Source organism: Neovison vison, chromosome 10, assembly GCF_020171115.1.
Source record: "Neovison vison isolate M4711 chromosome 10, ASM_NN_V1, whole genome shotgun sequence".
NCBI classification, from domain to species: domain Eukaryota; kingdom Metazoa; phylum Chordata; class Mammalia; order Carnivora; family Mustelidae; genus Neogale; species Neogale vison.
The window spans coordinates 15,721,473-15,746,914 of record NC_058100.1 but is presented as its reverse complement, the minus strand read 5'-3'; the positions used below and the strand labels follow the sequence as shown (position 1 = coordinate 15,746,914).

At 45.5% G+C, this 25,442-nt stretch overlaps 1 protein-coding gene across 1 annotated transcript in view; it reads right to left on the bottom strand.

The window, feature by feature from the left end:
• Positions 1-25,442, bottom strand: part of USH2A (usherin) — a 689,941-nt gene continuing 664,499 nt past the window's right edge. Inside the window, exons 64-71 of the mRNA XM_044266844.1 lie at positions 22,728-22,934; positions 19,499-19,737; positions 17,931-18,139; positions 13,440-13,616; positions 12,773-12,856; positions 8,252-8,496; positions 2,653-2,874; positions 1-90 (exon numbers count right to left, since the gene is read on the bottom strand). Coding sequence (XP_044122779.1) covers positions 1-90; positions 2,653-2,874; positions 8,252-8,496; positions 12,773-12,856; positions 13,440-13,616; positions 17,931-18,139; positions 19,499-19,737; positions 22,728-22,934 — 1,473 coding nt within the window. The remainder of the gene's footprint in view (positions 91-2,652; positions 2,875-8,251; positions 8,497-12,772; positions 12,857-13,439; positions 13,617-17,930; positions 18,140-19,498; positions 19,738-22,727; positions 22,935-25,442) is intronic.

Below are 25,442 nucleotides of genomic sequence, written 5' to 3'. Positions count from 1 at the left end.
TCACAGGTGGGTGTCGGTGAACGTGGTGTGCTCCTTAGTCACAGAGCTGAAGCCTTTGATGGCATTCATCAGGTCCTCTTCATCCACATACTGGAAAATAAGCCAATAGCCATTGATTAGGACAGTCACTGTTAATAGTATTGGCCATCGGTTGATAGTTCTATCAATTTAATATAGAAAGTACTCTGTAAGTATTCTGTTAAAGGCTAACATCCTACGCTCAAAACTCGAAGGCATAGTTTCAGACTGCCCTTCTCTTAAATTTACCTTAAAGAAAGGATCACATCACATGTACATGTGAACTGTGGACTAATCCAAAATGTCATTTGAGTGTTATGGTGCGTCATACTTCAACCTTTCTAAACCTCAGTTTCCTCATCTGTAAAGTGGGGAGATTATATTTTTCATGTTTATTTTATATTTTTATTTGTGTGTTTTTTGTAGACATATATATTATATATATATACATATATATATGCAATATAAACCTAAGATTTAGTTCAAAATGCAAGCAGAAGAGACAGAATGTATGCTATTTTGCTCCATTGCTTCCCACTCTCTTACTGTATTTTGTATTTATCGAAGCGGACTAGTAAGAGTGTTTATAACGTTATAATGAACAGATGATTTTTCAAGTATCAGCAACTTCCAAAGCTTTCGCCAAGTTGCCTTGCACATCGCCTATTGCTGCTACAGCCAAAAGCAAGCAAAACCGGCACTAAAGTGTCACAGTGAGGACTGAGGACTCCGTAACCAAAGGATGGTTTCAAGACACCGATTCCACTGACAAATTACTGTGTATCCTTGGGTGGGGACACAGGCGTCTAAGCCCTCAATTATGTCGTCATGTTGTCTCCCATAAACTCGCCTTTTTGCCACATCAAGTGCGATCAATTAACAGTCCCTTATGTTTCAACCTAATGTAATTATTCCTCCATTTAGGAACTTCAGATCTGGAACGGAATCCCGGAATTCGAGAGGCATCACAACGTCAAGCAGACCCATAACTTCAAAATGCGTATCGTAAAACATCGTCCTGCACCAGCCAAGAAGGACAGCGCATTTTATTCTATTTTTCCCTGTGACCGGAACCCGGAGCCAGGAAATCTGCTGTATTCCTTGCAGTTAGTTAAGAAAGTCTTCGTGGAAGTCCTCGACCTTTCAGTGAGGAAAAATGAGAACCGAGAGGAGTGCAAGGGTCCGGAAGCAGAAGCAGATGCTTGAAAGACACGGAGGTGACGGGTTCTGCCTCCGAGAAGCACGCGGAGGAGCTGCGGTCTTAGTGGGCTGCTCTACCGGCTCACCGCCCCCAAAGGGACGGGTGCTCCAGGTACTGGGGCGCCTGGGTGGCTCAGTGGGTTAAAGCCTCTGCCTTTGCCTCAGGTCATGATCCCAGTCTCCTGGAATCGAGCCCCGCATCGGGCTCTCTGCTCCGCGGGGGAGCCTGCTTTCTCCTCTCTCTCTGCCTGCATCTCTGCCTGCTTGTAATCTCTGTCAAATAAATAAATAAAATCTTAAAAAAAAAAAAAAAGAAGAAGTCCGGGTTCTTGACACCAGGCAGAAGTTTGATGGTTGGTAAAAACTCTAGGATTTTATCTATTTCAGCCACTAGGGACTTAAACAAATATTAGAGAATAATGGGGTTAACTTTCAAAGGGTCAATTATTTGTATCCACTGGACTGAAATCATGAAGGCTGAAGTTCATACACAGCAATGAAGTTCATACACAGCAATGTCTTATTTATCATGACTTTCTGAGTTTCTTGGAAAAGAGCCATTGAGCCTATCAAAAGAACTGCTCTTTCTTTCTTTCCTTTTTTTTTTTTTAAAGATTTTATTTATTTATTTGACAGAGATCACAAGCAGGCAGAGAGGCAGGCAGAGAGAGGGTGGGGAGCAGGCTCCCTGCTGAGCAGAGAGCCCAATGCGGGGCTCCATCCCAGGACCCTGAGATCATGATCTGAGCCGAAGGCAGAGGCTTAACCCACTGAGCCTCCCAGGCGCCCCAGAACTGCTCTTTCTCTTCTAACCGCACACCAGAAGGAAGAAGGTGATGCACTTCTTTCGCTTTTTTTGCTTTTTTTTTTCCTTTTAGACCAATTCCAGTGTTCCCAGTCACCGTCCGCCTGTCTCTTCCCTTGCAGAGCGCTGGGAGGCTACAGTCCGTGAGGGACAGAAAGCTCCAGGCCATCTCTTTACCGATACCTTTTGGGCAGCGGATCAAAGGCTCCGGATAAGGAGGGTCCCGGGTGGCTCAGCCGCTGAGGCTCAGACTCTTGTTTTCGGCTCAGGTCCTGGCCTCAGTGTGATGAGACTAAGCTCACATTGGGTTCTGTGCTCAGCAGGACGTCTGCTGGATAGTCTCTCTCCTCTGCCCCCTCTCAAATAAATAAATAAGTCTTTAAAAAAAAAAAAAGGCTCTTGGGATGCCTGGATAGGTCGGTCACTTGGGCATCTGCCTTCCGCTCAGGTCATGATCCCAGGGTCGTGGGATCCAGCCCCACATCAAGCTCCCTGCTCAGCGGGGAGCCTGCTTCTCCCTCTGTCTGCTCTGCCTGCTGCTCCCCCTGCTTGTGTGCTCACTTGCTCTCTCTGACAAATAAATAAAATCTTTTTTTAAAAAAAGGCTCTGGATAAGGAAATCAACTCACCAGTCCACTGTCGTGGCCCATGATGGTCTCCCACAGCGAGTCATCAATCAAGACCTTCTTGTCTTGAATGTCCGTGACCTGGCTGGCGCTGCGGTGGAGGGAGCCTTGGGAATAGGTGCGGCTGCCTCGGCTCTGACTTGGGATCCGGAGGACGGATATGCTCCGGTTGCTCCTAATGCTGATGGGTGTCCCAGACCGGGGGATTCTGGTGTTAGCTAACCCCTGAAAAGAAAGTCGCTGTTGGTAATTAGAGTCTCAAGAAAATGGGCTTGAAATACGACAGAAAATTGTGTGTCACACATTGTCAGTGAAGGAACACACCGTATCCCACTGCAGGACTTAGCTTATCTGCAACACTGTGGCCCCTGGTTTCTTGGGAAGGGTGAGATGATGAAGTAATAGTCATGTTAGACACCCAGTGTTCTTAGCACCTGGAGAGCTCATGCCCTAGTGTTCTGGCTGTTGTTCCCTGTAGGTAAGAGCTTCTGCTTTGCAAAGCGGTGGGTGCAGGATATAGAGGCGGGGTGTACAAAGTCATCCCTTCATGAGATGTGTCCCCACAGGGCCTGTGTCTTGAGATCAATGCTTTCCCAGAGCAATGTTAATAATGGTCTCTCCTGTACCCCTGGGGCTAAAAATGCATCATATGTTTATAAAAAAAAATTAAAAAAATATTAAAAAATTAAAACGTTGCCAAGTGAGCACCGTTGTGTTATGTTTCAAAATTCCTGGATTTGTGTAGGGAAATGGACTCTTCCCACCGTCTGTTCTCATTCATATCATTCTATTTGTTATAAGATTCAGCCTTCAAAATAAATCAGGTCTGGTATTAACATCAGAAAGACAAAGGCACTACATGGGCAGAACCTAGAAGGTGCTGTAAGAGAACCGAGCTACTGTAAACATCTGAGGTTTGATTTAGCTCGTCTAATCAGTGGAATGTTCCTGCTTTCCATTGTGCGGTCAACACATCATGCAGAAGATCACGCGTTCATGCAGCACACAGAGGTACCTCAAAGTGCATGGTGTAACTTTTTAGGGTCACATTGCTTGACACATCAGATATATCGGCCACAGAGTCAAACTGAGAACAAATGGGGAGGCATCAGTTAGTGTTTGGAACAAACAAAATGACTGTAAAACAAATTCTTTGTTTCTCCAATGATAGCATAATCACACAGTCATTCTGAGAGGCATCTCAGGGTGTGTGTGTGTGTGTGTGTGTGTGTGTGTGTGTTGCAGGGATAGCTCTCACCCACCTCCCCAAGTGAAAAGAACATCAGTCTGAAACACTGAGCAGGTGTGACTCCTGCCTGGTCCCATTCAGAATCTTAGCCATTGTTTCTGGAGCTCAGGGACACCAACAATGGCTCTTTATTTTGCTCTACTAATGCAAATTCTTCTCTCCTTTGCTTGACTTTCACTAATATTCTTGCAACTTTGTGAGAACGGTTTACTTTCAACATTTTTTTAACGCATCAGAAGGTTTGCAAGTGCATGTTATTACCTGGGTAGGATTAATTTAGGATATTTCAGTGGGTTCCGGAATACTGCCCAGGGTCCTGGGACACTCCAGATTTCAGTCCTGCTAACCCTCCAGGACCTGTGACTGACACTCTCAATATTGCAGATGAGCGAGTGTGGGGACCCGGAGCTGCTGGTGGCCTGCCGGTCCCCACCAGCCCTTTCCCTCTTCACACCTCCCTTGGCCACTGAGCAAAAGTTAACCCATTGGGAGCCACTCTGCTTCTCCCCAGTGGGGAGGAGTATATGGGAAGAGGGTGTCCCCATTCCTTGGTCTGCCCATCCCAGTTGAGTCCAGGTCTAGTCCCAGAGGCAACTTGGCCTTCTTTTGCAGGGACTAAAAGCGCTAATCAGCAGCCACCACCTGTTTTGTTTTGCTTTTTCATGTTTTTTAATTTTTTCACGATAAATACACTTCACATGAGATCTACTCTCTTAGCAGACTGGCAATATAGTATCGTTATCTATAGGGACAGTGCCGTACAGCAGATCTCTAGGATGGCGTCACCTTGCAGAACTGAACCTTTATAAAACCTGCTAATAAGCAATTCCCCATTTCCCTCTCCCCACCTTGGCATCCAACATATTTTGCTTCCATGAATCTGGCTATTTCAGATCCCTCATATAAGTGGAATCATGGAATCCCCCCAACCTGTTTCCATTGGTTACAAGACTATACACACCCCTTCCAGGAATTGGATTCTATGTATTTTATTTTTAGCTCATTTATGGCTATTCTCAGGCTTTACTGAGCATCTGACTTCCGGGGTGCTGGATGACATAGCAGATCCTTTGGTTTCTTTCTCAGAGCTTCAGGTCCTGCTTCTATGTGATGCTGAATCTGACAGTTCACGGGCCACGCTTTGATGGAAACAAAGCTTGACAAGACTCATGAGAACCGTGAGCAACGGCACCATCCAGAGTAACTTCCCGCTGAAATGATGTGATTGCTTCTTGATCCCTCAGTTAGGCAAGTGGACAAAACTGGATTCCTCCTCAGGGTGGGTAATGAGGCAGAAGTGCCTGCCTGTAGGGTTTGGGTCAAGAAACAGGAGATTTGATCTCTGACAGGAATTACAATAATGGAATGTGGGGAAGTTTTCTGGAAGCACACCTCACATGACAGAGTAGAGGAACCCAGCAGAGCTCCAGAGTTTCTCTTCCTCGTTCTCCATGCGCCCTCTATGGCCCAGGGTTGATTGAGCTGGTCTCTGCAGGCTAGAGAGATCTCAGCTCTTCTGGGCTCTTCCATGTACTTCTGAACTCCAGAAGTGATGGTGCTTCTTTCATCTAAGAACATGGCTTCCTCAGAGAGAGAGTTCCTCTTCAACAAGGGAAAACTGTAAAGTAACTGCTCTTCAACGAGAATCTTCTAATGAACATGGCCAGTGGTCTGAGTTGGCCATGCAATATTCATTCATTTCACAAATATTTGTGGAATATCTGTTATATGCCGGGCACTGTTCTGGGTATTGGGGTACAACAGTAAATGACCCACAAAATCCCTGCCCTTGGGGAGTTCACATTCTCTTCGAGGAGTCAGAGAACCATATCTGCTATGGTTATCTTGTGGTGATGGCACAATGGAAGTAGACTAGGAAGCTAAGGAATTTAATTTCACATGGAAGGGAAGGTGACATTTGTGCAGGGACCCTTAGGAAGTGAGAGTGGAAGCCACTCGAGAGAAGAGCAGGAGCAATGGCCCAGGGGGAGGAGCTTGATGTGCTCAGGGAGGAAGGAGACTTAGCAGAGTGGGAGGAGGTAGGGTTGGTGAGTGCTGAGGACCAGATGATGGGGACGTTGTCTTGGCTTCTCCACCACCAAGACGCTGTTCCATGGCTAGACACACACCACGGTCTCAGAGGGATGACAGTCTTTGTGCCCGCACTTCCACTACTTGGGCATGATATGGCTTTGTCAGTCTTAACCACTGTTTGTTGCTGGGTCATGGAAGGGGAAGCGATCTGGATGGCAGGCGATTCACTCATTTCTAGTTTTTAAAGTGTTGCAACTCAACTCGTTTGACCGGGCTTCTGTGCTTCATTCTGGTGCTGCTGTGATACTGTGATTCATAATAAATATATATTTGGTCCCCTTGGAATTTCTTAAGTGAGGAGAGCCACAAGGTGTCTTTTGTTTTGTTAATGAGTGACTTTTGGATCCACCTAAGGCTGGCTGTCAGGAGAACCAACCCTGTGATGAGAGCGTTGGGAATTCCAGCTCTCACTCTTCATACTCCCAACTCCACCTCTAGGGAGGGGAGAGAGACTGGAGGTTGAATTAGCAGCTAGCAGCCAATGATCTGGTCAATCACACCTCGGTGAGAAAGCCTCCGTTGCTGGGGTGTAAGAGCTTCTGGGCTGGTGAACCGTAGAGGTGCTGGGAGTGGCGAGCTCAGAGGGTGAGGAAGCCCCGCAGCACCCCCCCCGCCCCGCCCCGCCCTACACAGCTCTTCCATCTGGCCCTTCCTGAGTTCTAGCCTTTTGTAATAAACTGATAATCCAGTAAGTGAAATGTTTCTCTGAGTTCTGTGAGCTGTTCTTGCAAACCAGTTGAACCCAAGGAGGGGCGATTGCGAATTCCAGTCTGTAGCTGGTCTGTCAGAAGCCCGGTGGCAGCCTGTACTTGTGACAGGTGTCTAAAGTTGAGGGGCGGGGAGAGTCTTGGAGAACTGAACCCTTGACTTGTAAAATCTGACACCATCTCTCAGTAGAGTCAGAACGGAGTTGAATCGTTGGTCAGCCAGCTCCTGTCTGAGAACTGCTTATTGTGGAAGAACTCCCCCCAACGGTGGAAGTGGTAATCAGAGTGGTCATCAGCTAAAACTCGCTGCACTGGCTGGCCATGAGCTCAACTTTGCGCAAACTGGGCGAAAGGAGATTTCTCAGGCAGATGTCGCCCTTTGGATGCACGGCTTGGAAAGGACTGGCACCTGTGGGAATTAGGATTTGTAGCCTTTCCTCCCCCAGATAGACCCAGCCCCACACCAGAGTGCAACTTCAGTTCCAATCACCTTTTACCCTGTCGTCGAGTGCTTTGGGCCAGGATCCGCCTGCACTACCACACGTGTGGCCTCACCCCCAAACCTTTGCCTGACCTCCTATCTTGGGAGCGGGTGGATGGGAGCTATGAGAAGCAACTCACCCCCAGTGGCCCGGGTGTCAGAGGTAGGGGACAAACTGAGCACTGCCTGCAATTTAGTTTCTCCCTAGATCCCCCTTTTTTTGTTAGCCCCCAACCCAAGTTGCACAGTTAAATAACCTGTAAGTTCCCTGGATGATTTCGATACGCAGCTCTTCTCCACCATCCCCTGATTTACAGTGTTAGAGCAGAAACAGTCACTCCTGGTTGCACCAGAGAATAGCTTTTGGAGTTTAACAAAAGAATTCGAATCCCCAGGCCCCACCTGAAAGCAATGGAATCAGAGTTGCTAGGATAAGGCCCAAGCAATGGCTTTTTTAAAAACCTCCCAGAGGCGGGGGGAGGGGGGGGTGCTGGGTGGCTGAGTGGGTTAAGCCTCTGCCTTTGGCTCAGGTCATGATCCCAGGATCCTGGGATGGAGTCCCGCATCGGGGTCCTTGCTCAGCAGGGAGTCTACTTCCCTCTTCTGTCTCTGCCTGCCTCTCTGCCTACTTGTGATCTCAGTCTGCCAAATAAATAAATAAAATCTTTAAAAAAACAAAACTTCCCAAGTGTCTTTGTCCCTTTGAGCTGCTTTAACAGAATCCCATAGACTGGCTAGCGTATAAACAACAGAAATTATTTCTCAAGTTCTGGAGGCTGGGAAGTCCAAGTTCAAGATGGCGGCCCATGGAGTGTCTGGTGGGTGCCTGCTTCCTGGTTCACAGACGGGCGTCTTCCTGTCTTCTTGCTGTGTCTTCCCATGGAGGAAGGGACGAGAAAGCTCTCTGGTGATCTCTTCCATAAGGTCTCTATTAGCCTTTTTCGGACCCTGTATTTTATCGAACTGTCTTCTAGCCCCTTGTTACCATGACTCCGGAAATATTTCCCTCTACATAACAGCAAGTATTCCAGCCCAGCGATAGGGAAACGGGGCCCGGCGTCGGAGACCTACCATGTGGGTTTCCCCCGGTGGATAGACACTCAGCGGAGACATTCTCTTCTGAATAGGCACTAAGGGAGGCCTCTCTCTGATATATGGCTCTTTGTGGATTTTTCTTTGTAGTATCAGAGACAGAAAAATGGCCAGCAGGATCAAGCCCAGCATCGCCATTAACACGATGAACCATAACTCGCTATAGAACTCGGTGCTTTTGCTCCCCGATCCTCTCTTTTCTCCAGGAGTTGTCAGAACCAGGCCTGCGAAACCCAGGGACGGGAAAGAGAAATGTTATTTCAGAAGGCAGTTTTGTGATCCCTTGCCCTGATGTTTGATAGTAAATTGGAAAGGAGTTTAAAGCAGTTTGTCTCGCGGTGCTTGTCTGCACTTGTGTTCGGGCTGGGAAAATGGTGCCGAGTGTGGCAGGGAGACGCTTAGAGCCCTCGGGAGACCTCTGGGACACAGCTCGGGATGGAAATCACTGCTGCCTTTGCACGCTTCCTGGGAAAGGCAGGGGGAGGGGGAGGGGATCCTAAGGGGGGGGGGTCACCAAAGTAACCTCCAGGAGTGCCTGCCTCACAGTCGTGTGCCCTGAGTGCAAAGCCTTTCCTTGGCTTTGGGCAGTGGACTCTCCGACGGCCCAACCTGACCACTGTCGCCGCAGAGAACCTACTGGATACATCCCATCAAACATGAGGAGATCCCGGCCCCTCGCTTCATGGTCCTGGGACGTTTGGTCCAAACTGGATTAGAAACCCCAGACCCCGTTTTCTATTGTGATGTTGACAGTCTGTGCTTGCCAACATGTTATCGTCCGATTTCCCGCACCCGGGCCTCTCCGTGACACAGCAACGGCTGTGGGAGTCATCACTCAAGTACCCCCAGAGAGCTTCCCCCGGAAAGAAACCCTTTGGCCACAGGACCACTTACTCTCGATTTCTGTTCAAGTGTCTCGAGTTCGGGCGATGTGATTCTTTGCACACGAGGCTGATCACAGCAGCTCATGTTGAATGAGCAACTATTTACCCTGTGCTGAGCCCATAGCTCTCATGTCTGTGGGTGTGCAGAAAGCTGGAAGAGCCGGGGCAGACAGGAGACAGGCTCACGGGGCTCCCTGCAGGGCAGCAGAACGCGGTGCCGTCCAGCAAACGGGGCAGGAGCCCGAGCGGGGCTCAGAGATCATCTCCCGCCCAGCCACTTGCTGGGGCCATTGGCGGGGATGTCACGGGAAGTCACTCAAGGAAGAGGGCTGCACCCTCTCAGCAGAAGGGAGAAGGGGAGGGACAAGAGCTGAGGAGAAATGTGTTTTGTTTTGCAGAACGAACAGTTCCAGCCCAGGGAACAGCCGAGCAGGTGTTTCGCCGGAGAGCCCTTATGTGAGCCCGTGGGAACAGGCCTGGAGGGGCACCAGCGCGGACAGACGCCCCCTGGAGTTGTCCTGAAGTCATCTTTAGCTCATTATAACACTGAGATCTCTTCCTAAGGGTGGAGTTTTCTGCCGTGTTTTGAACATACGGTGTTGGCCCTAGCAGGTCGATATGCAAGGCATGTCCAACTGAACCAGAAGTCCCTCTGTAACCCCCCGCCCCCGCGCCCACCCCTAATGCACGGAGTCAAAGCTCCCTGTACGAACCGCGGGGGGAGACAGAGCTTTCTCCCTGTCTCCTTACTTGTAACAAGTAAGTTTTTTGCTTTCAACACTTCCTCTAAATGTACTCAGTTTGATGTACCCCAAGGAGCAAACCCTTGACTGGGGTCACAGGGTGGGCTCAGAAGCCCGTGGACACAGCAGCAGGCACGTGGGCTTGGGACGGGGGCACGGGGAGCCAGAGCTACTGCTCCAGAACAGGTGCCTGTGGCCCAGAGCAGGAAGGGGGAACAGACACAGAGACCAGGGCCTCCCCGCCAACGGCACCGAGTCCCCCTTTGCAGCTTCTCAAGGACAGGGCAGTGGGGGTGACTGTTAGACACTTGACACCCACACTTTCAGTGGAAGGGAAGGGGAGGGCTTCAGAATCGGGGTGAGGAGGTTTAAGAGAGAGAGAGAGAGAAGGTGACTGAGATTGAATTTCGAGCTTCCTAAGAGGAGCCGCGCGACTTGGCTAATCCTAACTGGACTTCCCACAGCTCTGTGGTGATAAAAGTCGCTCCGCTCCACCATCTCAGAAGTAAAGAGTCGAAGCTCTGCCAAGTTCCAGCAGATAGGAATTCCCCTAATTAGGAATCGATGTGTGTTGTTTGAATTAAAACAAAGCATAACAAAACAAAAAACCAACAACCTTGGTTGTTCCCGGGAAGAGCTGAATTTCCTCTGTGTGGCACGGGGCTGGAACGCCAGAAACAGATCTGATGGGCCCAGTGGGCCCCTTGCTTGGGAGGACACAGGGAATGTAGGGCAGCCTGCCTGAGGGAAGCCGCAGAAAGCAAACAGCCCTCGGAACAGGAGGAGGGAAATGAGGATGGCCAGACTTTGGCGCTTCAAGGCTGCCTCAGGGAAGGGAACAGGAACATTTTAAAAGTTACATCACAAAATTAAAGCTGACTATGGGTATTAGTTGGACAATACATCTTGGAGTTTTTTTCATAACTTCTCACTGTCCTCGGTGTTCCTTCTCTCACCCATGGAAACCTCTGCTTGTATTCAAGAACCGAATACAGGCTTCCGCTCTCTTATGGAGAGCTTAAAATCGGGATGGTGTATATGTTAAAAATTTAAAAACAAAGTAAAAAATTTTTAAAAATTAAAAAAAAAATCAGGATGGTGTGTCTTTATCCCTTCTCAGTTTTCTTTTTAAAGTCCCTTTGATTTCAGGGGACCCCACCCATCACCTGGGAGCTTCAGGGTCAGGGTAGGAACTGCAGTGGCTGACCGACTTCAAAGAAAAACCCCAGTGGTGTCAGAGGAGGTCCCTGCCTGGGGACTGCCCTCCCCAGGGAAGGCGTACTTGCCCCCAGCTAGGAGACTGGATGGACTGGATTCCCAGGGGGCTCAATCTAGATTATGGGTTTTGCTCAACTCTTCATCCGGGTCCTCTGTATCGGAATCATTGGGTGGAGCTTGTTTATTTTGTTTGCTTTTTGATTTTTAAAATCTGATTATAGTTGACACACAATGCGATGGGCAGGGCTTGTTGAAAGAGCAGCTTCTTGGGCCCTACTGACTCTGGATCTCTACCAGGGGCCTGGGAAACCATGTAATACACAAGCACGCGGAGATGACTCTTATGCACACTTAAATTTGAGAACAGCTGCTCAAAAAAAGGATGGGACCAGGGGTCAGCAGAGCAGCCATGTTCCAATTCTCATCTTAGCAATGAGCTCGTGGGCATTCTTGGGTAAGTTCTGGTGTCCCTTAGGCCTCCATCGGTCCACTCCACTTGTGGAAACACTGGAGTTGCTAAAAGAATACCAAATACAGGCCCTGGGTGGCTCAGTGGCTTAAACATCTGACTCTTGATTTAGATTCAGTTCATGATCTTAGGGTCCTGAGATCATGAGATCAAGCCCCAAGTTGGATATGGAGCCTGCGTTAAGATTCTCTTTCCCCCCGCCCCTGCCTCTCATCCTCTCTAAAAAAACCCAAAAACCCAAAACCAAATAAAGTCTACTCTAATCCACAACAGCTATGAAACAAAATGAGATAGACTATGTGGAATTGTGTTAGGTATTGCACAAAATTGTACATGACATCCAGACATGTTAAGTCTGGAATCATAGAATTTTATTTATATATATATGTGCATATATATATATATTTAGTGATTGAAATTATCCTTGATAACAATATGTATGTTTACCTGTGTTTCAGAATTTTTGGACATTTGTATTAAAAAATCCTAACTATACATGCGTACAAATTTGATATGATATTAGTTACTGGAATTTAAAATAAGGTATCAGTCCCAGTTCTGTTCTAATGGAAAAGATCTGGCATTTCTCTAACTCGCCCTTTGAAACTGTGAAGTATTACACATGTTAGATTCAGAGATTGTAGGTAGAACTCAATTTAAAAGATGCTCCATAAAAATTACAATTTCATCTCTTCAGCTAAATTACTTGGTAATAACAATCAATCATAATTTTTACAGAGAATACAAGAGAGAAATCTCTCCAATTCACCATTTTAGGCTCTGAATCTATAATATTATCTCTATGATCAACACATATTGGCATTAGAGTATTTTCTCTCTTCCTCTGATCTCTTTTCTCTGACTTCCTCTATAAAGCACTTTTTTGGTAAACACAGTCGTTTAGCACTTAACCGACAGGATTTGTGTGTAGAAGAGAATTTAGTTATATCTCTCTGTGTATATAATTCAATGACTTGATATTTTAAGAGTACCACATGTCCTAACTCCTTGCCTGATGTAATTTCCATGAGAACCTTTAAAAATATTTCTTATAATACTTAACACAGTTCCTTCCATATAGTTTATGCTAATATACTAGCACAAGTATGTAGAAATGAACATATGCTTGTTTCTTTAGAAAAATGAATACACTCTATATTAAATATAATAGGATTTAAACATTTACCAAATCCGGTCGAGGTATCGTATTGGACCACAGGTGTTTTAACGCTTCCTTCATCTGTGGTGCAGATGACCTGGAAAAAGAAGGCTGGAGAAAAGGTACATGCCTCGGTCATTCAACACCTACAAAGACTGGGCAGGCTTTTTGAAGGGCAGCGTCTCACAGCACAGAAAAGTCTGAAAACAGTTTCCAGCACAAGTTGTGAGGTTGTATCTAATAGGCAAACTTATTTCCAATATTAAAATTGCCAAGAAAAATAGCTTATCATCAGTGTAATAATAGTATATATTTATAAATAACAGAACTGAAGAAGCTTAGAGCTTATACAGCAAAACAAAACAGAACAACAACAACAACAAACCCCAAGAGAAGAGTCAGAAGAGTAAAGGATAATACACGGTGTATCTTGTTTTTCTGTACATGGTCGAAACCTATTCTTTCCAAAAGGTACGGGTGTCGGGGTGCCTGGGTGGTTCAGTTCGTTAAGTGACTGTTTTGGCTCAGGTCATGATCCTGGAGTCACAGGATCAGTTCTACATGGGGCTCCCTGCTCAGCAGTGGGCCTACTTCTCCCTCTGTCCCTTCCCCTTCTCTGATCACCTTCCAGAAGGACTGTCCAGCGGGGACCCAGAGGTCCTGACGCACTATGGAATGGGAGTCAGAAACTAACTTTTGTCCGCGGTCCTGGGTAGATAGAGGGTAGTGTCGAGCCCGCTATACACACGCTGGCCTCTGTCGGTCACCACGAACTCCTTCAGCGGGCCGTTCAGCAAGAAAGAGCCGCTCCAGTCCACACGCACCAGAGACAAATTGCTGTCCACCGAAAACGGGGCTCGGTACTGGGGCACTGTGGGGAGAAAGCCGTATGTTCTAAAAATGGTTACCTCGGAGTACATGTGTGCATATATAGGTCTTTTTTTTTTTTAAATATGGCCCCGACCCGCCCCTAAATTGGATTGCTGGAACCCATATTTTTCTCAGTGTTTAATAATAATAAAAAAAAAACCCTGGCATGGGGGGGGTTCACCAATGGGAACATGTGTGAAATGCTTTCTCAGCAACGTTGCACCTGCTTTCCAGAAAAAAAAAAAATCAATGGAGAGCAGTGTTTTATGAAATAAAACTATTAACATACAATGGTTGTGCTTACCAACATAGCCCTGGAGCTCATATTTTGTTGCATTTTCCCTCTTTTAACGGGTAAAGTATCCTTAACACTATTAACTACAGCAGATTGCTATTTTTCATATCGAATCAATATTTATTGCTACAAAGCCCCAAGGACTAGATGAAGTTAATATATTTTTTTTTCTCCAAACGAAACTGCTTAGATGGTGAATTATGTCCTTTTGGCACCCATTTATTTTTAAAGCTTTTTCTTGAATCGTTAGTTTGTTTTCTAAGATGGTTAAAAAGCCTTGCAAATAGCAATTCTACTATAATAATTCATTGCCCTGACTAATCAATCAATAGCATAGTACATTAGTATATCATCAAGTTTGGGTCTCCTAAGTATTATATCAGAGACAGAAGCGACTTGGTGTGCATGTTCTCTTTCCATTTTTCAGCTCCTTACTAAAACAAAGGAAAAATAATCCGTAACCAAGTCTCATCTTTTAAATGAATAATTTTTGCAGAAACAAATGAAGGGTTACCATATCATCTTGTCAAGTCAGAAGAGATTTATTTCATGAGATTTTGTTTTCTCCAAAATAATCAATACATTTGTAACAGCACTAAGATCCATCTATATACTAAATTGGCTTTTAAGAAAAGAAAAAAAGGGAGTGGTGTAAATAAATTAGATATCCTTTTTTTTTTCTTTAGAAATTAGACCCATCTGTTGCTGATGCTAGGAAATATAACAAAATAAGGAATAATTATACTTTGGTCCTCCTGGGGTTTAAACCGCGAGACAACTTTGATTCTTACCTTTCAAAATAAGACATTTTTATAAAGCCATAAAAAATATTTCTGCAAATACAAAAATCAGAGCTACAGAACCCTCTTTAAATATCTGTTTTTCCAACACAAAGTTTGTCCAACATCACAATGGAATGTACTGTTGTATTTGTGGCTTCTTTCTGTCACTTAATTCAGTAGATTTCCTTCGTAACAGTATAAATAAAGAGGAGGCTTGCAAATAGTACGAAAATAGAAAGATAGGAGCTTTGTTTGCCTTGCAGGACACAGAGATCTTCCAGAGGAAAGAGTAAATAAACAACCAAAATCGTCAAAAATAATGGATTTGGAGACTGAGAAAACGGGAAAAGCCACTATGCCCTTTGCACCTGATGTGTTTTATCTCATTTAATCTTCAAAACCACTTGGTAAGAATTAGTTGCTGATTTTTCAGGTTCTGAGGAGCCAAGTCACTTGCTTAATGTCAGTTAGTGGTAGGAGGCCCAGGATCTGAACCCAGCCCTGCCAACCGTGAAGGTCATACTTTTTAAACGGGATTGAGGTTCCCACTGCCTTGAATGTTCCCAAGAAATCCACGAGGGTGAAAAATGTCCACCCGATTGTCACTCTGGGAGCCAAGGGCAAACTGAAGAAGAGACTTTCATGCAGTGACGAGGTGAAAATCAGTCTGGAGGAGGTTAAAGGGGAAAATGGTTGGAAAGGTCACGGGCAAAGACAGGAAGAGCACTCCTGAGACAAGTTTGGCTGTGAAGGGAGGAGTGCGGCGGGCAGGGAGGACGTGAGGGAGAGAAACAGCTGGGACTCTGCCTGGGCTACACCGAAGGTCGCAGAGCGGAGGCCGGTCAGCGGCCAACGGGCTGTATTGGAAGCCGGGGTGGGATTTCTTCAGGTGGAAGGACCACCGTCCTCGTTGCAGACAGAAATGGAACCAGTTGCAGGGGAGTGGTCTGTGGTGGAAAGGAGCAAACTTCTGACTGGTGACCTGTCTTTTCCTGGTGAATTTGGAGGCAAGGAGTTCTGCAGACAATATAGGAGAGGCAGTCGAGGATGGATGAGTGTGTGTGTGTGGGGGGGGGTCGGGGCTTGGGGGGGGCGAAGGGCGGGAAGATGTGGAGGCTTGAGAAGGGTAGAGGAGGTCTGAAATCTTTATGACAGGTCAGGGTGAAACAGTGGAACGGAGGGTGCTGCTGAGCGGGGGGCGGTTCGTGAACTTAGAGTAACAGTTCCACTTTCTAGGGTGGCAATGGGCAGGCCACTTCAGCTCTGGCCTTGGTCTGGGATCACTTCATGGTGCAGCTTCCAGAGCCTCGGATCAGATTCTGGTCCCCGTGAACGGCATCTTGGAATTGTCGTGTGTGGTCCACGGTCCTGCTTCAGCTTCCTTTTCTGTATATTTGGATAATAGCATTGACTTCATCGGCTTGTGCTGAGGGTTATTTGTAAATTCCCTGAACAGTGCAGGGACCGAGCCTCTCTGAGTGACGTGTTGCTAACATCCTGCCTTGTCGCCCGGTCACATTAAGGTCTTTGTCTGAGGCAGTGGACTATTGTGAATGTGTAACTCTTACTTTTAAGAAATGTCAATGCCAGACCCTGAAGATGAGATTATAATTTGATACAATATGGCTGGAAGGCCTATTTATGATAAGTATCCAAAGCCTTAAAATATTAAAATATTTGATACAGTAAATTCCATTCATTGAAATTTAATTTGAAGATGATCAGACGTTCAAAGATGGGTTCACAAAGAAATTTCTCACCACACTTATAAAGGAAAATATTAGAACAACTAAAATGTCCAACCAATTCTATAGGATGGAAAATTATAAAGCCATTCAGCTTGGTGGCTACAGCTTTTTTAATGTCATGGGAAATGCAAATAAAATAATGTCATGTATAAAAAGAAGACTATGAAATTTCCATTAGAGTATGATCTCAGCCACATAATAGAAGTTGCATGAGAAAAAGACTAAAGGAATCGATTATGCCAAAATACTAATGTGGTTGCATCTGGGTGGTGGGATTATAAGCAGGACTGGTTTTAGGGGTATGGGAACTGCACAGCTGCTTGGGCCTCTCACATAAGAGTCACGAAATGCTCTTATGCTCTGTTGTCACGGTCTTGAGAGTCTTAGTGATTTTTGAGTAAGGGGCCCCATAACTTTATTCTCCACTGCACCCTGCACATGATGTAACTGGTTCTGACTATAAGTACTAATCTTATTCTCTTAAAAAATATTTTATTTATTTATTTGACAGAGAGAGAGCGAGAGAAAGAATACAAGGAGGGGGAGTGGGAGAGAGAGAAGCAGGTTTCCTGCTGAGCAGGGAGCCTGCTGGACATGGGGCTCGATCCCAGGACCCTGGGATCATGATCTGAGCGGAAGGCAGTCGCTTAACAACTGACCCACCCAGGCACCCCTACTAATTTTATTTTTAGTATTTTTGTATTTGTTATTTTTTTTTTAAGATTTTATTTATTTGTCAGAGAGAGAGGGAGAGAGAGCGAGCACAGGCAGACAGAGAGGCAGGCAGAGGCAGAGGGAGAAGCAGGCTCCCTGCCGAGCAAGGAGCCCAATGTGGGACTCGATCCCAGGGTGCTGGGGTCATGACCTGAGCCGAAGGCAGCTGCTCAACCCACTGAGCCACCCAGGCGCCCCTTGTTATTTTTTTTGCAGTTTACGTATTGAAGTCATCTCTACACCCAACATAGGGTTCAAACTCAGGACGCCAAGATCAGGAGTCACATGTTCTTCTGATCAAGATAGCTATGTACCCTATATTTGTATCTGTCATTTTTAAACAATAGACACATACACCTTATAAATTCTGAAAAGAAGTTATTTTATAAAAATGTAAGGAGACCCCAATTTATTAGTTAATTCTTCTGCTTTTCTTGACAGTACTGTAACTCACTGCTTTCTGGAAATGCTTTCTGGATTATTCCATGCCATATAATTTGAAAAGAAAAGGAGTGGCAAACTAAAAAAAAAAAAAAAAAATCCCAGGGGCATGGGGGTGGCTCAGTGGGTTAAGTGTGTGGGGTCTCAGGTCCTGGGAGCTGCTCAGCAGGGAGCCTGTTCTCCCTCTCCCTCTGCCTGCAGCTCCCCCTGCTTGCCAACAAGCTCTTTCTGCCTGTCAAATAAATAATTAAAAATTTTAAAACAACACCACCAACAACGAGTGTCTCCCGGCTGCCCCCACCTCTCTGGCGGATGGTGGCAGCACTTCTACTCACATTCCCTTTGGGTGATGAAGCGGATCCAGTCTGAAGCCGCGCTGCCCACCTCGTTGTGGGCCACCACCCGCAGGCTGTAGGAGGTGTAGGGCTGGAGGCCCTCCAGGCGGGCCGTGGGCTCCGGCCCCGCGTACTTGGTCTCTGCTTGGCCGGGGGTACACGGCAGGGCTAAATCCGCAGGGCAGGACTGGTAGAGCTGAAGCTCGTAGCTAGAGGAGAAAGCAGGCGTAAGATCAGTGTCACTTTCCTTGAAAACCGGGTATGTTTTGTGAGGACACATTTTGTGTTCACAGAACCACCAGCTCTTTCTGAGTCCCACCGGCCGGACGCTGGTCTCCGCAACCCTCTGCGGGAGCCGACCGCGGGTGTAGCCGGAGGACTCGCACATGCTCGCGGGTGCGTCCCGCGGAGGCCAGCAGGCCTCGCCGGTGGACAGAAGACAGGTCTCTCTTTTCAGAGAAGAGAGGTAACACTGCTGTCCTCTGCTGACAATAGAGAATGTCTTTTTTTTTTTTAAACAAATAAATGAAAACCAACCAACCAAGTAAAACAAAACAATGCCTTTTTGTCCAGATGATTTTTTTTTTTTAAAGATTTTATTTATTTATTTGACAGACAGAGATCACAAGTAGGCTGAGAGGCGGGCAGAGAGAGAGAAGGAGGAAGCAGGCTCCCTGCCAAGCAGAGAGCCCGACGCGGGGCTCGATCCCAGGGCCATAGGATCACCACCTGAGCCAAAGGCAGAGGCTTTAACCCACTGAGCCACCCAGGTGCCCCTGATTTTTTTTTTTAAAGATTTTATTTATTTACTTGACAGAGAGAGGTCACAAGTAGGCAGAGAGGCAGGCAGAGAGAGAGGAGGAAGCAGGCTCCCTGCTGAGCAGAGAACCCAATGCGGGGCTCGATCCCAGGACCCTGAGATCATGACCTGAGCCGAAGGCAGCGGCTCAACCCACTGAGCCACCCAGGTGCCCCTGTCCAGATGATTTTGAGTGAAATATTTTCGTTGTTTTTCCAAACGGTGGCTCACGACCTTTTAATATTTTATTTATTTATTTGACAGAGAGAGATCACAAGTAGGCAGAAAGAGAGAGAGAGAGAGGAGGAGGAAGCAGGCTCCCAGCTGAGCAGAGAGCCCCATGCGGGGCTCAATCCCAGGACCCTGGGATCATGACCTGAGCTGAAGGCAGAGGCTTAACCTACCCAGGCGCCGTGGTTCACGACATCTTAAATTGGATCAAGGAAATTCTGAGTTAACCACAGCCATTTCCTATGTTCCAGCTGAGGCCTACGCCGGGAGTAATTCCAGGGACCCACGAGGAGGAGCCTCCTTCACTGAATGCAAGCGCACCGCATCATCTTTCTTACTTAAAGACAATTTGGTCGTTTGCCTAACTAGTTGATTTTGTGATTTAAACACTTGGCAGGGAACATTACGCTCAAACCCATTGACTCGTCTGTTTTGCCGTAGTGTTTGCTCAACAAGCACCGCCTGCTCGGCCGCACGGGGCCGCTCCGTGTGCACGTGCCTCACTGCGGCTCGTCCGTCCTCCCGTCCAGTCCCTTACCCTTGGATGACGCCGTTGGGGTGCAGGGGCGGGCTCCACTGGAACGAAGCTGTCCTCGAGGACAGCGCCCGGATCTGCGGAGAGGACAGTCCCGCGGGCGGAGCAGGCTGAGTTCTCAGCTCGGCGGTGGGCCCTCTGCTGCAGCAGTCGAGGCAGGTGCAGGCCTCCACGCCCACCCAGTACGTGCTGAAGGGCTGCAGGCCGCGGAGGGTCTGCTGGGCCGCTGCGCCTTCCGACAGCTGTGGGGAGACGGGGACACTCCGTGAGGCCAGCCGCGGTCACTGACGACGGACACCTGCGGATCACGCGTCTCAGCTCCTACAAAGGGAGAGCCCTGCTCTGTGCCCTGGGAGAGGCCCTGGGGCCATTAGCGTTGCACTTGCCCTCGGAATTGCCTGGCTGCTTGGAAAGGCCTAACTTAATCACGCAAAACATGTGATGACATAGAAGTTAGACCTAACAGGATAGAAATCGCAAGGCATAATAGTGTTTATCCCTATAGGAAGATGATAGAATATGACACAAAACATACAAAAAATATATATAATATATGAAATACAATTATAAAAGTTATAAAAATAAAAAAATATATAAAGATTTATTTATTTATTGAGAGAGATGGAGAGAGAGAAAGTGCACCGCAGGAGGGACAAAGGGAGAGGGAGAGAGAATCCCAAGCAGACTCCACACTACGCACAGAGCCCTCCGTGGGGCTCGATCTCAGTACCCCATCATCATGACCTGAGACAAGACCAAGTCAGAAGTGCCACCGACTGCACTACCCAGGCATCCCGCAAAATATCTATTTCAGATTTTTATTTAAATTCCAGTTAACATAGAGTGTAGCATGAGTTTCAGGTGTAGGATTTAGCAGATCACCTCCATACAATGCCCGGTGCTCACCATAGGATGCGCACTCCTTAGTCCCCATCACCTATTTCATGTATCCCCCCCACACCTCCCCTCTGGGAGTTTGTCCTCCATAATTAAGAAGCTGTTTCTTGGTCTCCTTCTCTCCTTCTTTTTTATGATCACTTTTGTTTCTTAAATTCCACAAAGAGGGCCACCTGGGTGGCTCAGTTGGTGAACCGTCGGCCTTCTGCTCAGGTCATGATCCCAGGGTCTGGGATCGAATCCTACATTGGGCTCTCTGCTCAGCAGGGAGCCTGCTTCTCCCTCTACCTACCACTCCCCCTGCTTGTGTGTGCGCTCTCTCTCTCTCTCTCTGTCTGACAAATAAATAAATAAAATCTTCAAATTCCACCTATGAGTGAAGTCATATGGTATTTGTCTTTCTCTGACTAACTTATTCCACTTAGCATAATACTCTCTAGGTCCAGCCATGTCATCACCAACGGCAAGATTTCATTCTTTTTTAAGGCTGAATCAACTACACAGTATATATATACTATGTGTTCTTTGTCCATTCATCAGTCAATGGACACTTGAGCTATTTCCATAATTCAGTTATTCTAGATAATGCTGCTATAAATATTGGATGCATGTATCTCTTTGTATTTTGGTATCATTTGGGTAAATACCTAGTAGTGCAATTGCTGGGTCATAGGGTAGTTCCATTTTTAACTTTTTGAGGAGCCTCCATACTATTTTCTAGAGTGGCTGCACCAGCTTGCATTCCCACCAATAGAAAGTCACAAAATACTGATCAAATTCTGTGACCATAAGAATAATGCCTATTCAAAAAACAAAATCTGTATTTTAATTATATTTGTAGTCAATATTCACGAAGGTCCATACTTTGTCATTGTTATCTGTATGTGTTTTTTGGGCTGAAATTTCCCTCAGATCCATGTTAGAGTGAATATTTAAGGACTTGAAATATATTTTATGTATTTGTATATGTTATGTTTTTTATATTTTATGTATATGCTAGAGCTTGAAAGTCTATCTTTTCCCCAATGGTGTTGGTATATATGAAATACATTCTTTTTTTCAACTATCTTTATTGTGTTATAAAATTTTTGGTTTACTTGGAACTTTTTTTTTTATCTCATTGTGGTTTTATTAAGAACTCTTTGGAACAAAAGAGTTCAGAAACTAAAATACGAATTTTTACATTCACATAAGCAACATGTAATTAAGAAGAGTTATCTGCTATTTAAAAAATGCATACAATGCACTCTAAATATAAATTATTTTAGTTTATTAATATTATCACTTTATAACCATGGATAATCAAGGGTTGATTGTATTTACATCATCTATATTTATTGAATACAAAGCCCTGTAGAAAATATGCTAATATTATTTTAACATTCAATACGAGACCTCCTTCCTTGCAAGTTGTCTTCTGAAATTGTGTTTCAATACCTGGAACACTGGCCTCAGAGGATTTCTCAACACTGACCTAAACTGTTCCCCAAATTGTTCTAAATAATTTATAATGTCATAGTAGGATCTGCACAACTTGTACATGAGGTTGTTTTGTGTGTGTGTGTGAACAAACTTATAATCTACATATACGAGAAACAAGAGAGTGTTCATACTTCTCTGTTATACACAGAGAAGTCGCTTCCTCCCTCTGGCTGTCAGGCTCTTTGTATAAATAATGTAGGAACTGGTCTAGTTCATTATTAGGGTCTCTTCAGCCAGCGGCTTCGTTAAAACACAGTGTGAAAGATGATTTCTCTAAACTGTCCGGTGTGTCTCCCTCATGTACCCCAAACGTGCCAATGCACAAACAGCAGAGCGAGAGTTGTGTTGGCTAAGCTCTTCTGCTCTCTTCTAAAGCGCTGGAACTTTCTTGAAGTCACCAAAAGAAAGACGGAATTTTCAGTGTGTTTTTAGAGATCTGTTCATGCCAGAATGGGGATTCCAAGGATAGTCTTTGCTCTGTTTTTTTTCTTTCTCATATTAACATTTACACCACCAACAATGGCCATATGTTGACCCATTACTGTAGGTCAATACTTGACATGCATTTTCCAATTAAATTAAATTAATTGTCACTATAGTCCTAGGTTTCTTACATTTGTGGAGTCTTTAACACCTTTAGTACTTCTGTCCCTGAATACTTACATAGTTGCTGCATGCTTCCTAACACTCACCATTTCTCTCCAATGGATCTTTGTGTTGAGTTCATCATGGGTAATAGAGAACAGATGGGGAAGAAAGAAGTCTCAAGTAGAAGAAAAGGCCAGGGCACTGTAGTCTATTTTTATAGAATTAACCAGTCCTGGATTTTTGTTCAGAGTACTCTGCTACTCACCACTGTCTCTGATCCACTGGTGTTGGAGAACAGCCTGTAGAGACTGATGATCCCGTTGGGCTTCCCAGGGGCGCTGATGTTGACCACCGCTTGGGTGGAAGAGATGTCATGAAACGTGGGGGGCCTGAGACCTTCTGGGGGGGCAGGCCCAGTTTTACACCATGTCCAGGGACTGGGGGCTTTTCCTGCTGAATTCACTGCCCAGACCTCCAAAGAGAAATCGATAAGACCACTCAAAAGCAAGGTAACTTCAGGCTGAAAGAGAAGTTGGCAACCCAAAGCAACCAAACACAGCAGAATGAGATGAACTTGGATCTTGCAACTTTGTAATCACAGAGGAGATCAGGTCCTTCCTCTTTATTGCCTTTGGCCATGTGAACACAAAAAGGGCCGATTAGGAGCCCTAATTTCAGAGTGCAGCAGGCTGATTAAAGCCTAATAAAAAGCTCCTCATCTCTGCATGGAGTGCAGAGTGATTTTGTCAGTTTTTGCAACCTCAATGGACCTGCAGACGACATAAAACTCAGCAATTCTTAAACACTGTCCCCACCAAATCTGCATGAAAATTAAATTTTCCTTTCATCAAGGAGGGAATAAACATATGGAAGGATGTATAATCTTATTTATCAAGGACCATTTGTATAATTAAACACGAATATCCTAAAAGGTTGCCTTAGGTCGTCATTTGCATGAGTAAGTAATTTGTAGAATGTCAGGTACAATAGACAGAGTAGATGGATGTGTGAGTGTATAGGGTTAAATCAGGCCCAATAACAGCCAACTACACAGTGATCAATCAGAATGATAGATCTAAATGGCAATACAAGAAGACTGTCTGCGTGTTTCGGAGTAGGAGTATTCCTTAGTAAGCTTTCATGTTGTGCAAATCTAACTTCAAGAAACCTTTCTTGTTCAGGATATATATATATATATATATATATGTATATATATATACATATATATATATATACACACACACACACACACACACACATAAACTATTTGTCCTGAGCTTTAAAGTCTGGAGAACTTGTTTGATTCTACAGTACACCTCCTGCCAGGTGTGCAGGGTTGAAAAAGCATGCAGAACATTCAAACTATGAGAAGCTTAGGGTCAGACCGTAGACTACTCTGCCATGACAGCTTAGCTCTGTTTTTGTCTCTTCTACTTTTGCATCAATAGCATCTTCCAGAGAACAGACATCAGAAAGATTTTTGGTACTTAGGCCCAACTTTTATCAGTGTTTCCACACCTTTTTTCTTTCTTAGTGGTTTCCTCTGGAAGAGTAAACTTTCTGATGAACTGCTCTCCAATTGTTGTTAAATGCAATTCCCCAGTCTCTTGCTGGTAGGATTGCCAGAAGCCCCATTTTTAAGAGACAACTAACCTCCTTCCAGAGCAGCACTTACCCTTTTTTCAGAGCTCTGACACTTTCTTCTCACCAGGTATGTAATAATCACACCCATTTGTATAATGTCTACAATTTACAAATCCCTTTAACAGGCCTTATCTGACTTAGTCCTCCCAACACAACTTGGTAGGGTGGCTGGAGAATGTGTGCTCAGCCTCCTTTACCCCTGAGAAAATCGAAGCTTGGAAAACATCAACTCTCGTGGTGATGGAAGTTACCAAAGCTGAGATGAGAATTCTGTTCTCCAATAAACTCCCTTATTGCTCTTTCCAATAAACCGTACGCCAGCCGGACGCAGAAGGAAGACACTCAGGATCATGGACATTAGACACATACTGGCAGTTCTGGAGTCGGGAAAGTTAGCCTGCGAGGATAGAGGGGTCCAGGCTGTCTAGGGCGAGGGCGTGCTTATTTTCATGGGCGCAGGGAAGTAGGGAGCAGCGCACTGTCCTAGCAACGGGAGTACATTTCATGGAAACCACACTGCGACTGCAGCCGCTCTTCTCGTCCCCTCTGAAGGGGCAAAGGTCAGCCTTGGCATAGGGACAGTTGGCTTGGAGGTTATTGGTGAAGAGGTCAGATTTCGGAGCCAATGAGAGAGTCCCTGGCTTCTCAGTCAGCCCCAAACCAACCTCTCTTTTTTTTTTACACTTAGATAATAATTATTCATTTGCAAAGATCTTCTAAAAAACTTCTCATAAAAGTAATCTAATTTTATTTTATTTTTTAATTTTAATTTAGTTAACAGATAGTGTATTATTCGTTTCAGGGGTAGAATTTAGTGATTCATCAGTTGCATACAAAATCCAGTGCTCACTACATCCCGTGCCCTCCTTCATGCCCGTCACCCAGTCACCCCATCCCCCCACCACCTCCCTTCCAGCAACCCTGTTTGTTTCCTAGAGTTAAGTGTCTCTTATGGTTTGTCTCCTCTGTTTTCATCTTATTTTATTTTCCCTTCCCTCCCTATATGTTCATCTGAACTGTTTCTTAAATTCCACATATGGATGAAATCATATGGTATTTGTCTTTCTCTGACTGACTTATTTTGCTTAGTTTCATCCCCATCATTGCAAATGGTAAGATTCATTCTTTTTGATGAATATCACATCCATTTATCTGTCCATCAATGGACATCTTAGACCAACCTCTTCAATGCAAATATCTTTCCAGGATGTAGGGGAGAATACTTTTTAATTAAACAGAGAGTGACAAAGTTTGAAAAGAAAATATTCTTGGGGAAGGGATGCAAAATGAGTTATACATATTAATGTCAAGTTCTTTGCCAAGAGTAGGCCTCTGT